Source organism: Capricornis sumatraensis, chromosome 22 (assembly GCF_032405125.1).
Source record: "Capricornis sumatraensis isolate serow.1 chromosome 22, serow.2, whole genome shotgun sequence".
NCBI classification, from domain to species: Eukaryota; Metazoa; Chordata; class Mammalia; order Artiodactyla; family Bovidae; genus Capricornis; species Capricornis sumatraensis.
The window spans coordinates 54,101,599-54,117,552 of NC_091090.1; the positions used below are offsets into that span (position 1 = coordinate 54,101,599).

The 15,954-nt window shown below is 56.7% G+C and overlaps 1 protein-coding gene across 2 annotated transcripts; it reads right to left on the minus strand.

Annotated features, from left to right (window-relative positions):
* Positions 1–2,030: 2,030 nt before the first annotated feature.
* WRNIP1 (WRN helicase interacting protein 1) lies at positions 2,031–12,561 on the minus strand. 2 transcript variants are annotated; one of them, XM_068994260.1, is made up of 7 exons: positions 11,818–12,561; positions 9,943–10,134; positions 9,282–9,448; positions 5,389–5,618; positions 4,288–4,443; positions 3,152–3,231; positions 2,031–2,670 (listed from the first exon to the last, which is right to left on the minus strand). In XM_068994260.1, exons 1-7 carry the CDS (start codon positions 12,559–12,561, stop codon positions 2,395–2,397), a joined length of 1,845 nt encoding a protein of 614 aa, XP_068850361.1. In that variant the 3' UTR covers positions 2,031–2,394. The 2 variants fall into 2 exon arrangements, with proteins under 2 accessions (XP_068850361.1, XP_068850360.1); XM_068994259.1 differs by having other exon boundaries at positions 9,282–9,523.
* Positions 12,562–15,954: the final 3,393 nt, after the last annotated feature.

Consider the following 15,954-nt stretch of genomic DNA (forward strand, 5'->3'; position numbering starts at 1 on the left):
GACGGACCTTTGTCGACAAAGTAATGTCTCTGCTTTTCAATATGCTGTCTAGGTTGGTCACAACTTTCCACGCAACCCATTGCCAAGTATGACTGCCTCTCCCTGTCAGGCAGCCGCATCCCCAGATCAATCCTCACCGTCTCTGCCCCCCGGCTCGCCCACCACCACCTCCCAGGCACTGCGGGTGCCGCCTGGCCCTCTCGCACCCTGCCTCCCTCCCGTCCCGGCTCAGCACTGCAGCGCAGGCGACCCAGGACATCGGTCCTTTGCTAGGAACACTTAGTAAAAGCCCAGCCTTCCAAAACCAAGAAGGCTCTGTGTCTTCTGCCTCCCCTCCTCCACTGGGGAGGCGTCAGGCCGGCCTCCTGACCAGACACTTCCCTGCCCAGGGCCGCCCCCACTGCCTTCCCTGCCCACTACCACCCCCGGGTATCGCAGCAGCAGGCTCCTGCCCCGCATCCGCCCCAGTTCTGGATGAGGTCCGCTTGGCCACCAACATCTCAACCACACTTCCATCCTGTCCACGTCCACTCCGGATGTAAGGTAAGGACTTAACTCCGGTTTCAATAGCACAGGATTTTGTCTTTTGTTTCTTAATGTTCCCAACAAGGGCTCAGTGTGAGGCAGGCACTCCTTATTTATTGAATGAAAAAAACAGTCCCAGAACTCAGACTCAAGTGTCCAGACTGAACGGGTCCCCAACACACTCAGTGAAATAAATCACGGCCAACTCTGCGACCCTAGGAAGACCCGCTCAGCCTGCAGAGGGAGGGACAGGAAGGCGACTGGCCAGGACGGCCAACTTGGAGCTTTTCAATTTACTTGAGAAAAATTTTTTCAGGGTTTCCCAGATGACACTAGTGGTAAAGAGCCTGCTTGCTAATACAAGAGACGTGAAAGCGAGGCCGGGTCTGACCCCTGGGTCCCAAAATGCCCCAGAAAAGGAAGTGGCAACCCACCCCAGTATTCTCGGCTGGAAAGTCCCATGGACAGGGGAGCCGTGAGCTATGGTCCATGGGGTCGCATGCACACATTTCAGTACTTACCGGGCTGCGCTGGGTCCCCGTTGCAGCACGTGGGACGTAGTTCCCTGACCTGGGGTCGAACCAGGGGCCCCTGCCTCGGTAGCCAGGAGTCTTAGCCACTGGACACCATGGAAGTTCTCCAACCTAGAGTTTATTCCCGAACCATCAGGCGGGTCTGCAGGCGGAGTAAGCACATCCCCAGACTCTCGGGTGGTTTTGCTGCCCAGGACTCTGTGCTCCTTGAAACAACCGCAGGATCTGCCTCATGTGAGCAGGTCGAGCACAGGATCCTGAGGTCAGACATGATGCACGCATGAAGCAACGGTGCCCAGGATGGGAGGGGTCCCCCCACGGGGCAGACCACCAACAGACGAGCAGGTGGGGTCCTCCCAGAGGAGAGGGGTGCCCAACAGCAGGAGGGAGCTTGAGAAGTCAGTGAGGCAGAGCAGGACCCTGTGGTCCTTTGCCAGGTGCCGCCACCTGCTTTAGCTAAAGGGCAAGTCTCATCAGAGAGGTGAGAGAAAGCACAAGCAAAGGCAAACGGTCGAGGGGGAGCACGCAGCGGCAGGTCAGTCAGGAAGCAGGGCAGGGGCCTTGAGTTCCTTCTCCAGGGCTACAGGTAGCTGGAACCATACCCTGAGCTGGAACCTTCGCCAGGTGGCGCCAGCTGCACGTTGATCAGATTGCAGCCATGACCTACGTCGCCACAATTCTGAGAACTGGCCTCAAAGAAATGGGAACCAACTAACTCTGGAACTGAAGATTAACCGTACTTAAATCAATCACGATGATGTTTCAAAATCCTTCAAAATTTTTAAAGTTGATTTTCACAGATACACAGACTTCTAAACTCTGTTACCTAGGGTCATTTTTCTTCCCGTGTTTACCCATCAGAATGTAACACTGACAGATGTTGTTGGAACCTCGGATCCCAGGTGGAAAACAGGCAAGAACTGAAGAGTACTTTGAAATAGTTTTATTGGCTCATAAGACCTTTGCATATAAAAAAAATACCCAAAACACTATTCAGTATTAAACCACAATAACATTTTTTTTAATCAATTGAAACTACCCAGAATAAACATTTTTTAAAGGAAAAGAAACCTACAGAACTCAATTTCGAAATGACATCATGACTTAAATACTATGACAAAATAGATACCTCCTTATAACGTGAATCCATTGCACGAAGCTGCCGGAACGTTTCATGAGCATCACATCGCACAGGGTGCAAACGAACACAGCGTCACGTCACACATGCGGCCGCAGTGGCTGCGCCCCCACCTCAGAACGCTCCGCCGCTGGCGCAGAAGGCGGGCCCGGGACAGCCTCCGCCAGCCGCCAGCCCCCGGCCGGTCGGCCGCCTCCGTCAGCACCGCCGCTGCTTGAAGAAGTCCACGCCCCGCAGCTCCTGCGGCAGGTACTCCTGCTCCACCGGCTCGCTGTAGGCGGGGTTGTACTTGTAGCCCTGGCCGTAGCCCAGGTCCTTCATCAGCCTGGTGGGCGCGTTGCGCAGGTGCAGGGGCACGGGGGGCAGCGGGCCCTGGTGGCTCCGCAGGCAGGCCTTGACGTTGTTGTAAGCGCTGTACACCTCAATCGACTTCGGGGCTCGCGCCAGGTAGACGACGCACTGGGCCAGGAGCACCTGCGCGGGGTTGGGGGGCGCCGCCCCGGGTTAACTCTGGGAGCCCCCCCCCCGCCCCACGCCGCGCTGACGTCCCATGAGGCCCACAGTCTGGACAAACCACGACAAGGAGGCGGCGTCCCTCCCAGAGGCAAGGCTAAACCAGACCAGTGGTTTTCTTTTAAAACTGAAAGGACTTTTTATCACATGAAATTCTTCTCGAAACCCCACCATGTAAAGCTAAGCAGGAGCTGCTCTGTCTGTGGGTGAACTTGCGGAGACATCCTGTTCAGCTCCTCTGAGGCTCCTGCCCCCAGGAAACCCTGAGCACCTCCGGGGAGCCCACACCAGACCCTGCTGACACCGAGGTCCCTTCCCCCCAGCGTCGAAGCTTCTAGATGGGGGTCAGAGAGCCAGGCGGCCTCCTCTGTGGTCCAGGCTCCCAGAGGTCCAGGCCCAGGGAGGCGCTACCCAAGGCGACGGCACAGGGCAGGGGCCTTACCTCGCACTCGGGCATGCCTATGAAGTGACAGCCTTGGTAGGTGGCGACAGCTTGTGTCAACGCGGACGGGTCAGCCAGGCCTGCCACACACACGAACGGGGCGAGTTAAGTCCCACTGCACACCTCTGTGCCAACCCACCACCGCCTGCAGACCCTAACCGAGGAATCATTGAGCAAGAGCTGATCTTAGCTGACTCCAGAGGTGTGCACAGGGTGGTTACTGCGCAGGCTTAAGGACTGTTGTTTCCTTGGAGATTAAAGCTCTGCATCCAGTAGGAGAAACAGGGGACCACGTGCAGCACCCGTAAAGAGCAGAGGCCATGGAGACAGGCAGGGGATGGACACGCCGAGAACAGGGCGCTGCTGACGCCGCAGACAGCTAAGGCTCTGGGACCTCCTTAAAGGGGCCTGGGGCCCTCCCTTCCCATTAACATCTCGGGAGCTCTGATGAAAACCAGAACACCTGACTCCAAAGCAAAATTAAAACGCTGCTTTTATTTCAACACAGGCACCTTGGCGAGACTGTGGGCTTGGTTCTGGACTACTGCAATAACACGAAAACCGAGATAAAGTGAAAACTGCGACAAAGCAAGCTGCACGGATGCTCTGGTTCCCCAGCGTGCCCAGAGCTTATGTTAACAGTACACTGTCGTGTCTAAAACACTTCACTGCTCAACCTGCTAACCGTCACCCGAGCCTTGAGGGAGCCAGTCTCTCTGCAGTGGTGACATCAGAGAGGACTTGTCACAGACCTCCGAACAAAAACAGGACAGAAATGGAAGTGTGAATGCTGCAAGAATCGTCCAAGTGCGACACGGGGACACCACGTGGGCAACTGCTGCTGACAGGGCCTCGACACGGGGTCCCACGGACCCCACGGCGACACAGACACGAGCTGTGAAGGCGGCCCGCGTGGGCAGAGCAGATGGTCTGCACCCCTGTGGGGTTACTACCGAGGGACGCAGTGACCCATAACTGTGACAGCCAGACGCCCACAGACGACGGCCTCCACCGAGTCCCCGCCCCGCCCCGGACACTCCCGGCCCCGCCCCCGCCCCTCCCAGGGCCCCGCCCCCGCCCCTCCCAGGGCCCCGCCCAGGACACTCCCAGGGCCCCGCCCTGCACCCGTCACTCACCCACGTCCTCGCTGGCGAACCTCACGAGCCGCCGGGCCACGTAGAGCGGGTCCTCGCCGCCCTCCAGCATGCGGCCCAGCCAGTAGAGCGCAGCGCTGGAGTCGGAGCCCCGCATGGACTTGTGCAGCGCCGAGATGCAGTTGTAGTGCTCCTCCCCTGCGCGCAGAGCCCCGCTCAGCCCCGCGCCCGCCGCGCCGCAGGCCTCTCCCCGGCTGACCTCAGGGAAGCCCGAGCCAGCAGCCCGAGCCAGCGAGGGACTCGGGAGGGCTTGAGCATTGCGAGCTCTGACACCTCCCTCACCCGGCCCCGCGGAGGGGCTTGTGCCGCTGCCGCCCATGGGATGCGGGGCCGGGGAAGCGGTGCTGAGCCCCGCCCGCTGCAAAGGGCCTCGGTCTCACGCTTCACCCGGTCCACGATGAAGGCAGCATGCTGGAGACCCCACTTCCTTCTAAAGGGGTGGAAATCCGACTCCAGCACGACGGCCCAGAGTCACACACACCCTCGTCTACAGGGGACTCTTCATCGCCCATGTCTTTTACAAAGACACAGAGTGCTGTGCTCATGATGTTGACTATTCCAGCTCAGGGATTTAACGGGAGCTGGTGCCAGGTTTGGTATCTGTAAGTATGGTTTTATGAAAACAGATAAACACACATGGAAAAATTCATTTAAAAAAAAACTAGCACAGAATAAAAGCACCAATTTCTACGTAAACTTAATTTTTAATTGTGCCTTTAGGAATTAAAGTGAAAGTCGCTCAGTAGTGTCCAACTCTCCTCGACCCCTTGGACTATACAGTCCATGGGATTCTCCAGGCCAGAATACTGGAGTGGGTAGCCTTTCCCTTCTCCAGGGGATCTTCCCAAACCAGGGATCAAACCCAGGTCTCCCCCACTGCCGGCAGATTCTTTACCAGCTGAGCCACAAGGGAATTAAGGATTTTAACTCTCATTAAAGAACTCCAACTGAACCAAGTTACTTAAACTAAACACACACCTGAGTTCCCACGATTCCACACCAGCTGTCAGCCCCCTAGTCAGGAAGCAGAGCTGTGCCGGGAGGCTCCGGGCGGAGCTGCGTGGGGGCCCGGTGCTCACTCACCTGCCCGGTCGTACAGGATGTGTGAGCGCTGCAGGCCCTCCTTCACGTCGCTCTCTGTGACCAGCACGCGGCTCGGGGGGTAGCTCTGCCCGCCCTTCTTCCCAAAGGTCTTCCGGGCGCTCAGCCGAGCCAGCACGGCCAGCTGCAGCCCATTCAGCCCAGCCCGGGCGTCCCCGTCGCTCAGGTGGGCCAGCGTGTCCAGAGCCTTGTCCTCGATGAGCACCGAGGACCTGCAACACCAGCGCCGTGTCACACTCTGGACACCCCCTCCTGCAGTACGCTGTGCCTCTCATCCCTCAAGGCCACTCCCAAGCCCTGAGGCTCAGCTTCCGCCCAGGACCCTGAACCCTGGTGCTGGGGCGGGCCTGTACTGTTAACAGCCAGAGACAGTGAGGCTGAGCAGAGCCCCGCCTTCGAGACCGGAGCTTATTTCACCAGACGTTTGGTCCTTTTCCACCCAACATTCAGTCCTTTGCGGTCTCCAGGTTCCACATGCACGAATTCAACCGGCCTGCGCCTCCTCCAGCCTCGCATTCTCGTGTCCACGGGGGTGGGGGCTCTGGATCCAATGCCTTGCAGATCCTGACGGACAACTCTATAAGCACATCCTTCATTTGACAACCAACCTGTCCCCAGTCCCTCTGGGCACAGCAGCACCCAGGAGCTGGGCACTAGGCTCTGGTCTGGGGCACGCTGCTGACCGCTCGTGGACCTTCGTAAAGAAGGTCTAACTGTGACTCCGAGTCTAACTGAGCAACTTTTCCTATTCTGTCTAGTTAGACAAGGCGTCCAAGACTTTTAGCTATGTAGAGGGATCTTATTCTTCCTGGCTAGCTGCATATGTACAAAGTAAAATATAACTGTTCAAAGTTACAGCCCAGCCGTGTCTTCAGCTGGAAATGTCACAGCAATTAATACATCGACGCAGATCATCTGAAGCAGCTACCTGGAGAACAACCCTGAAGGCCCCACTGGGCTGGGCAGGAGTGCTCAGAAGGCGCCCCGCCTCCCTGGGGGGACAGTGTCGAGGACCCCCGGCTGCACTCGCCCCTGAAGGCCCACCTCTGCCGTGTCTCCAAAGCCAAGCCTGCCAGCTGCCTCTCCACCCTCAGGAGTCGGCTCACACCGGACGGCTCTCTCGTCGGCCCGGCCTCCCCTCCTGACCAGACACTCACAATACACACGGAGACCACAGCGCTGGCTCTCTGTAGAGCCGACAGCCACTTTCAAAGAGCACTCTTGATGATCTGGAGAAACACCAGACCCGCATGAAAGCCAACCCACACCAGCCAGCCCACATGGGGGCCAGCCCACACCAGCCAGCCCGCATGGGGGCCAGCCCGCACCAGCCAGCCCGCACGGGGGCCAGCCCGCACCAGCCAGCCCGCACGGGGGCCAGCAGCAGAGGAGGTGCGGAGGCTCGGGGGAGCCGCAGGGAGGAGACACCTGCGCGTCTGTGCGTATGTGTGTATATGCGTGTCTGCGTGTCAGTGCGTGTCTGTGTGTGCACATGTGTATATGTGTGTGTCCGTGTGTAAGTGCATGTGTCTCTATGTGGGTATATAAGTGTGTATATGTTTCTGTGTAAGTACATGTTTCTCTGTGTGTACACGTGTATGTATAAGTACGTGTGTCTGTGTATGCGTGTGATGTATGTATATGCATGTCTGTATAAGTGTGTATATATGTGTTTAAGTGCGTGTTTGTATGTGTGTATATGTAAGTATGCATGTATATGTCTATGTGTGTCTGTGTGATGTGTGTAACTGTGTCTGTACAAGTGTTATATCTGTGTCTGTCTGTGTGTGTGGTGAGGGCAGACCTCCATGGCCTCGACATCTCGCCCCAGAACCAGAACCTCGACGGCCTTTCTCCTCGGAGCCACAGGCGGCAGAGCACGCGCGGGACCACATGCCAGGGGAGTGCGGGGCTGGAGGCCTGAGCCAGTGTTGCAGGGCCGCCCTTCGGAGGTGCCTGGCTGCAGGACAGGGGTCCTTTACCCGCAGGGCCTGGTGCACGACAGGCCCCACTTCTGCACACCGAGTGGGCCGACTTCAGCTTCCCGGTAGCCTCAGAATGGAACGTGTATTTTTAAAAGCTGAGACAGATGGGAAGTACAGAAGAAAGCACCACCACGAATCCTGACCTGCAGCACCCAGAGCAGACGGCAGCTGCCAGGGCGCTGGCTGAGCGCCCTCTGTGAGCCGCCCACCCTCTAGCCTCTCACCTCACTGAGCCGGGGGTGGGCCTGGGGGCAGGCAGAACCTTCGGAACGCCCTGTACCTATCTATCCTGTGACCATCCAGTCAAGCTTTGAAAACAAAACTGGGTCATATCATACAGTCTGCAGCCTTCATAACAAAACGCTATTTTGAAAAGCAAGCCAGGTACTCAGAACTCTCAGTATCTTTTTCCCAACAGGCACCATGGAAAATGTCAACACCAAAGACAAAGGGGTGGGTCACCGTCGCTGCATGACCATTGGGTCAGCGCCCGGGAGCACAGACCGCCCTTGTGTGTAACTGCGCCAGGCACACCCGGGGCGGGAAGTGGGCAGAGGACAGGCACACAGGCCGTCTCAGAGCCCAGTCCTCACGGACAGGCCATGAGCAGGCCTCGTTTGTTACGACAGAGGCCAACGAGCAGGCTGTGAGAAAGCCTTGAGACGGAGTTTTCCAGGTTGGAAAACGCAATCCTCCCGAGTGTCGGAGGTCTGCTCTGCTCCACCGCCATCCCTTCCATCAGGTCTGGAGTCATGGGCACCAGGGTGAGCCCACCTGGTCTCCCACGGCTCCTCATCCCCTCTCTCACACAAGCCACATTCCAGGATCACCCCTGTCCAAACTTAGTCTTTCTAAACACAGGCGTTGCAGTAATAAAAGGCTGTTTGGGACGGTCACGAGGCAAGTCTCCGGATGGGAGCTGACTGCCAAGAACAACGCCGCGCAGAGGTTCCAGCCGCTAGCCAGTTCCTCCCAACCCCGCTGACACCACGCGGGTCCTCAAGAGGAGTAAATACGCTGAAACCCTTCGAGACCTCAGGGGAGGGCGAGGAGGGGCGCTCAGGCCCAGAACAGACAGGGAGGTGTGCAGGGACCTCAGCAACCAGCACCCAGAGAAGAGTGCGCCCTGAGTCCGGAGACGATGACGTGCTTTCACGACTGAAGCTACAATGATCAATGCCCACAGGCCCCTCTCGGCCCCTCAGTTCCGTCGTGGGTGGCGTTCCCACCCCAGCTCGACCCTCAAGCCATGCAACCTGGCCCAAGGGCGTCCCTGTCCATGTCCAGGCTTTCCTGTGCCCCAGGTAATTCCTCCCGCATCTTGGACGGCAGAGGCGTGCTTCTAACACAAATAAGGGAAGAGCCCTGCCCCACGTAAGGCAATCGATGGCCCACGATTCACACACCTCTCACGATACAGAGACATCACCCGGAGCAAACAGACGGCCTTTAAGGCATCATTTTCAGTTAGTTTCCGTTTACACTAATTCTTACTCAATGTTTTACAGGAAAAAAAAAAACTGCAGGAAAAAGAAAATTGGAACCTGAGTATAAACTTAAAAAGATTCATGACGTAAGTTTCTCCTACGAAGAAAATAATCAAAAAGCCTCTCCAGGTTTTCTGAGCCTTAATAAAAAGGTGTGCAAGGAAAAGCCTGGAATCTGTCAGCACCGAGGCAAACACCCGAGAACTAAAGCCAGGGGCCAGGCGGTTACAGTCAGAGCTGGAAGAGCTTCCGGGGCGCCCGGGATGGGTGGTCTCTCCATCTGCAGAGACAGGGCAGCCCCTCGGCAGCCCAGCATCACATGCGCCCGTCCATCCTGGAAGGACACCCTCCTCCGTTCTGCCCTCCAGCCCAGCCAGGGGATCCCCGAGGAGCCTGAGCTTACTCGGAGCTGCTGTTGCCGCCGTGGCTCAGAGGGTCGGCAGGGCGGCTGGAGTCCAGCACCTGGATCCCCAGGGAGCTGACGGCCCGCATTAGGATAGTCACCACAGCCTCCACAGGGAGCTTCTCCAGCACGATGACTCGGCAGCGGCTCAGCAGAGCAGCATTGACCTGGAAGGAGGGGTTCTCCGTGGTCGCCCCGATCAGGGTGATGGTCCCACACTCCACGTGAGGAAGGAACGTGTCCTGATCAGGAAGGAAAGCAGAAGATGCTGACCCCAGTCGACAGCCTGCAGGATCCAGGGTGAGCCGGCTGTTCCTTCTTTTCCTAATCCTGAGTTTAGGATCCTATCAGCAACTTAAGCTGTCCACTGAGTCCTGATGTTTCAATTACAAATGCCTGAAAATTGGAAACTTGACCCAAAGTAGTTTTTCTCATATCAACAGCCCCAGGATACACCTACAATTTCATTTATCAGACAGAGGAAGCATTTTCTGGGCACCAAAAACATGCTAAGAAAAAGTGAGCGTAACAGGCGTGAAGAAGGGCGGAGGGCCTGGGCTCCTGGAGAATTACAATCACCCCCACCCTGAGCCCTTGTATAGAACGCACAGGCTTCACACTCAAGTCCACATTCGCAAGGACCAGAAGGAAGAGCACGTACCTGCTGAGACTTATTGAACCGATGAATCTCATCAATAAAAAGGATGGTTTTCCTCTTGAAAAATCTCTTCTCGTTCTGAGCTTGTTTGATGACGTCCCGCACGTCGGCTGTCTTGGCGCTGGTGGCTGACAGCGTCACGAACCTGATGCTGTGCTTCTTGCTGTTGTTGGCTATGATGTGGGCCAGCGTGGTCTGCGAGAGAGGGCGGGAACTGAGACAGGGAGGTCGGGCACCAGCACAGCGGCCTGGACACCGCGGCGCTCGGCAGGAGAGAGCCAGCTCAAACGGCGCGGTGCGTGTTTACACGCTGAAGACAATGCTACACGTAAAGCAAGACAAGCAGCTAAAAGTTCAGCGAGTCCTGACCTCTCCTTCAGGTCTAACTCCGCTGATGCCTTCTGGGGGACACTAAGATCTCCAGCATCTCTGGAAAGACCTGCTGAATGGACGCAGCAGAGCCTGGTGGTAGGTGCGCCCTCGCCCAGCCAGGAGAGCAGCAACACGGACTGGCGAGGCGCAGACCCCCGGGCCAGGGGGACCAGAGCCCGAAGCTCGCAAGCAGCGCAGGAGAGAACCAACACTTGAGCTGGGAAACCAGCAGTGACCCTGAACCACCACGTGTGACCGTCCGCTGTGGACGGGGTACAGCAGCAGCCACGCCTCCGGCAGCACTTCCCGGGAAGCGAAGGAATCCAAGGAAAAGCGCTGCTCGGCACCTGGCGCTTACTGGGGGCTGCATACACACGCACATGCTCCCATTAAGTTTATTATTTCTGTTGGCATCGCAGTGCAGCAGCAAGGATGGGGTGAAGGGGGCAAACGTGCTCCGGAATGAGTGGCAAGGGGGCATATCTTCTGAAGGTCACACGGCCCCATCAGACACTGCGGCTGCTCCTCAGCAAGTCCCACCCCAGAGGCCACACCTGCCTGGCTTGTGACCGGTCACCCACCTCCACACTGACCAGCCCAGCCCACTGCCTTTCCAGCCACACGTCCTCTGTGAGTGCGTCCTGCTCACCGCCCCAGGGGTGTTCCTTGCTCTCTGCCTCTTCTATCTGATTAACCGTTCTGCCCATCTTAAGAGTTCTCGGCAATCAGTAAGGATGCTACTGCAGAGTGCCAAGCTACGTGGGTTAAATCTGACCAAAGCAAGGTGCAAGACACGTAAACAGAGGATGAAGCTAGAAAGGAAAACACCATCGAGGCGTCTGAACCTCACAGCTCTGAGCGCCTCTGCACCTAATCCTGGGTTTGGCTTTCCACTCTGTGGTGCTTTCTCCCTTTTCCAGCAGATACAATGTGTATATTTAAGCACCACTTGGCTCTCTCTTTTTTCAGTCTTAACACCTGCCTCCTTAAGGCTCCTTCAGGTTGCTGCTCAAGTGTTCCTCCAATGTTCTGTTCTCTAGATTCCAGTATCCTAAGTGCCCATCTCTGCGCTTGTGCTAATTCCCAAGAAAGACTGGACACCACGACGCACCCAGTTTCTTCTCTAAAGGGGAAGGCATCATAAGAAGCTATGGAAAACAGTGGATGAAAGCGACTTGCAAAGAGTTCTCAGGTCAGCCCTGTTAAGTAAGTACAGTTTCAAGGTTTGATAAAGAACTGTCTGCAAGAACAAAACGAATGAACAAGAAACCCAACAGCTAAACACAAGAAAGCACAACAGAAATTTAAAATTTTTTGCATTTTTTTTTTTTTTCCAAAACTGAATGGACACACTCCCGAATGGGAAACTGCTCCAGGCCACCTGTCCTTCCCCCGAGAATCGGGCTACTAACAGCCAGGGGGTGAGGGCGGGGAGGGACGCCTCGCGGGCCCTGATCGGACCCCCCCCCCATCTCCCCTCGCAGAGGGCCGGGACGGCGCGCTGACCTTGCCGCAGCCCGGTGGCCCCCACAGGATGAGCGAGGGCACCTCGCTGGCCTCGAGCAGCGAGCGCAGCAGCGTTTCGGGCCCCACGGCGCGGCCCTGTCCCACGAAGTCCTGCAGCGCGTCGGGGCGCATGGTGTCGGCCAGCGGCTTCCCCTCCAGCAGCTGCCGCACCTCCTCGGCCGCCGGCGCGCGCGGGCGGCCCCCGGGGGCCCCGAAAGCGGCGGCGCCCGCGTCCGCGTCCCAGCGGCCCGCGTCGTCCTCGCCGTCCGCGTCGCCCGCCGCCTCCTCCTCCTCCGGCGCCTCGGCCTCGCCCCAGCTCCGCGGGGACGCGCCGCCCGCCGCCGCCGCCGCCGCCGCCGGCCGCGGCCCCGCGCCCTTGCCGCCCGGGCTGCCGGGCCGCGCGCCCGGGAAGTCGGGCAGCAGGCGCGCGCCGCTGGGCGTGGGCGGCGCGTCGTCGCTCTCGCGGTCCTCGCTCTCGCCGCCGTCGTCCGGCTCCTCCGCCTCACCCTCGCTGCTCTCGGCCGCCGTCGGCGTGGCCGGCTGCTTGAGCGCCGAGCTCTCGGACGGCCGGCGCCGCTTGGCGCGGGGCTGCGCCGGCTCCGCCAGGCCCGCCGGGTGCAGCAGCAGGCAGCGGTCCAGGTGCGCGTTGATGTGCGCGGCGGGCATGGCCTGCTGGCACACGGGGCACTGCACCCGGTGCAGCTGCGCCAGCAGCGGGTCGTCCTCCGGCCCGCTCACCTCCATGGCGGCCGCCGCGCTAGGCCCCGCGCCGCGCGCCCCCGGCTCCGGGAGGCGGCAGGACGCGCGCGGCCCGGCGCAGAGCGCCGCTCAGGCCTCACGTCCGGGCCGCCCGCGTCGGCCCGCCCTCTGCCCGCCGCCCCGCCGCCTCGCGCGGCGCGCCGGGAAGCGGAGTCCGCGGTAGCCCGCGCGGCCGCCGCCGGCGCCGGCTCGCACGGCCCGACGGGAAACGTAGTCCGCGCCCGCTCGGCGGGCTGAGGGGCGAACCTTTCCGCCCGGCGCGGGCAGCGGCTCGCACGGCCCGCCGGGAAACGTAGTCCGCGCCCGCTCGGCGGGGTGCGCATGCGGAAACCCGCCCGCGGGAGGGACGCCGGAGGGTGGGACACGAGCCGCGGCTGCGCAAGGGGCGTGGCTTTGCGCGGTAGGGGGCGGGGCGGAGGCAGAGGGCGGGGAAGCGGGGGTGACGGTGGACGCGGGCGGGACGCTGGGCAGGGACGGGTCCCAGGGAGTCCGAAGGGCCACTCACAGCGGCGGCCGGAGACACACGTCTACCACCGTTCTCCCCAGACTGTTGGCCTTTTACCCCAAACGCGTGGTGTCTCACGGCCGCTTCGTAGTTAAACGTTAGGAACGCGCGGGCATCTCCTGGCGCCGGCGGACGAGCGAGACCCGCTGGTCTCTGGCCTGTGGGCGAGGGGATGGCCTTCTCTGAGCCGCGTTCCTCCTCTTCTGAAACTAATTAAAAAACATGTTACAAACCTGACTTTTTGGTATTTAGAGAAAAGAAACAGGTGGCATGGAAACAAATGAAACATTTTTAGGGGAGAATTGACTTTCTAAAAGCTGACAAGACTGGAATTCCTAATTCATCTGCGTAAGAACTTCAAACGTAACCGAAAGATAACCACCTACGGAATGTATGCGCCTCCTCTGGTGCGATGATTTTACAAAAAGGAATGGGTCACAGAGAACTTGGTCTGCTGCCCAGTCGTGTGCAGTGAGTCAGTTCTTTGCATCAGATGGGCAAAGCGTTGGAGCTTCAGCATCAGTCCTTCCAATGAATATTCAGGACAGATTTCATGTTAGGTTGATTAGTTGGATCTCCTCGCAGTCCAAGGGACTCTCAGGAGTCTTCTCCAGCACCACAGAGAGCTAGCAGTGTATAAAGGATGCTATAAAAAAGAACAGCAAAGGAAAGATTTTTTTCGGTTGATACTGGATTGAAAGTATGTGTTGCAACCTCCCTGCAATTGTAAAGAGGACCGAAATCCGATAGTCTGATTAGAAGAGGTAAGCAAAAATGAGTTGAGAAAGAATCTTTACCCTTTGGCCATCATACAGTTTGAAATGTAGGATCATGAACTTTTATATAACCTTTTAGTTATTGCCCAGAGCAAACAGCCCCTGCACTTCACAAAAGCAGGTAGTTTGAGAAGAGGTTTTCAGAGCCTAGAGAGAAATTTTCTCCTTCCGCCTTAGGCTTTATTAGCTGGGCCCTTCGAATTTAACCAACAGAAGGCAGACTAAAAAGAGAGGAACAGGACTGTGGACATGTGCGGGTCTCATGCACATGGAGTGGCTGGTGGTGAGCTGGGGCTTAGATGGCAGCTGAGTGGAAGACAGCACGTTCAAAGGAACGACAGGACAAAGGAAAAGGACCGTTCGTTTTCAGGGAGCAAACAGTTAAGGCAAATATATGGGAAACTAACGGGAGACAAACAGTGTATTTAAAAGCAGAGACATCACTTTGCCAACACAGGTCCGTCTAGTCAAAGCTATGGTTTTCCAGTAGTCATATATGATCGTGAAAACTGGACTGTAAGGAAGGCTGAGCACTGGAGAATCCATCCTTTTTCTGTGGTGTTGGAGAAGACTCTTGAGAGTCCCTTGGACTGCAAGGAGATCAGACCAGCCGATCCTAAAGTTAATCAACCCTGAATATTAATTGGAAGGACTGATGCTGAAACTGAAGCTCCAGTACTGTGGCCATCTGATATCAGTGGCCAGCCAACTCACTGGAAAAGACTCTGATGCTGGGAAGGATTGAGGGCAGGAAGAGAAGAGGGCAATAGCAGATGAGATGGTTGAATGGCATCACCGACTTAATGGACATGAGTCTGAGCAAGCCCCGGGGGCTAGGGAAGGACAGGGAAGCCTGGTGTGCTGCAGTCCATGGGGTCACAGAGAGTCAGACACGACCGAGCAACTGAACAACCACAACAAACGGGAGACAAGAACTAGTTAATATTATATCATGCAGCTTTCTCTGATGCCGCCTCTGGGCCGATGAGGGTGTAGGGTTCCCTCCAGCAATTAACTTCTGCTCGTCCTGGTAGATGGGTGGGGGACACCTTTTCAAATTTATGTCCTGCTCTTAGGAAGTAAGGGGAGAGCAGAGAGCTTTTCTTGTATCAGCTTAATTGCCTTCAGCTCAGTATAATCTGTGGACTTCCTAGGTGGCCTAGTGGTAAAGAATATGCCTGACGATACAAAAGACTCAGGTTCAATCGTTGGGTCAGGAAGATCCCCTGAAGAAGGAAACGGCACCCCACTCCAGTGTTCTTGCCTAGGAAACCCCATGGACAGAGGAGCCTGGTGGGCTGCAGTCCGTGGGGTCCCAAAAAGCGTCAGACAGGACTGAGCGACTAAACAATAACTGTGCGGTCCTCGGGCCAAAGCGACGCAGTTTGGTGCGGCGTGTCCTGCTGCTGGTCAGGTTCTAGGGCTGGCCTCAAGATGCGTTTCAAAGCAAAGTATCTCTACATATGGAAACACTAGGATAATTTTAAACATTTGTAGAAACAGATGGACGTATGGTCACCTTTAACACAAAATATTTTGAAATAGTAACAACAAACCAGGCAACATCTGTGAAGCTTCTTGAATCTTTTAATAAATGTAAAGCTTAAAACTTAGTTTTTAAAAAACTAATACACACTGATGGTGAAAAATCTACTCACTCTCACTGTTAATATTGTAACACCCTCTTCCAGTCTTTTAAAATGCATTCCAAGACTCTGCTGTGTATAGACAGAAAAATGGAATTCTGTTTCTGCCTTTATTGTTGCCTACTATATATTTTCAAAAGCTTTTACTGTAACGGGAAAGCATTTATTGTGTAAGACTGAGTAAAAGTTAGAAGATACAAAGCCATATATACACTATAGTCCTGTCTCATTTTTATACAAGTGCTTTGTTCATATATATATGCATATATTTAAAAGGAGAAAAATCAGAAAAAGGAGAAAAAGAGAAGACAAAACTCTGTATCTCCACGTGTGCGTGTGCTTTACTCCTGTGGTCTCATCTGTGGAAAAAATTGAGCCGCTTGGGTGCAATGCGGGGTGAAAATGCACCGACTTGCCCTCCAATCTGGGCTTGAGCGGGCCATGGTTTGAC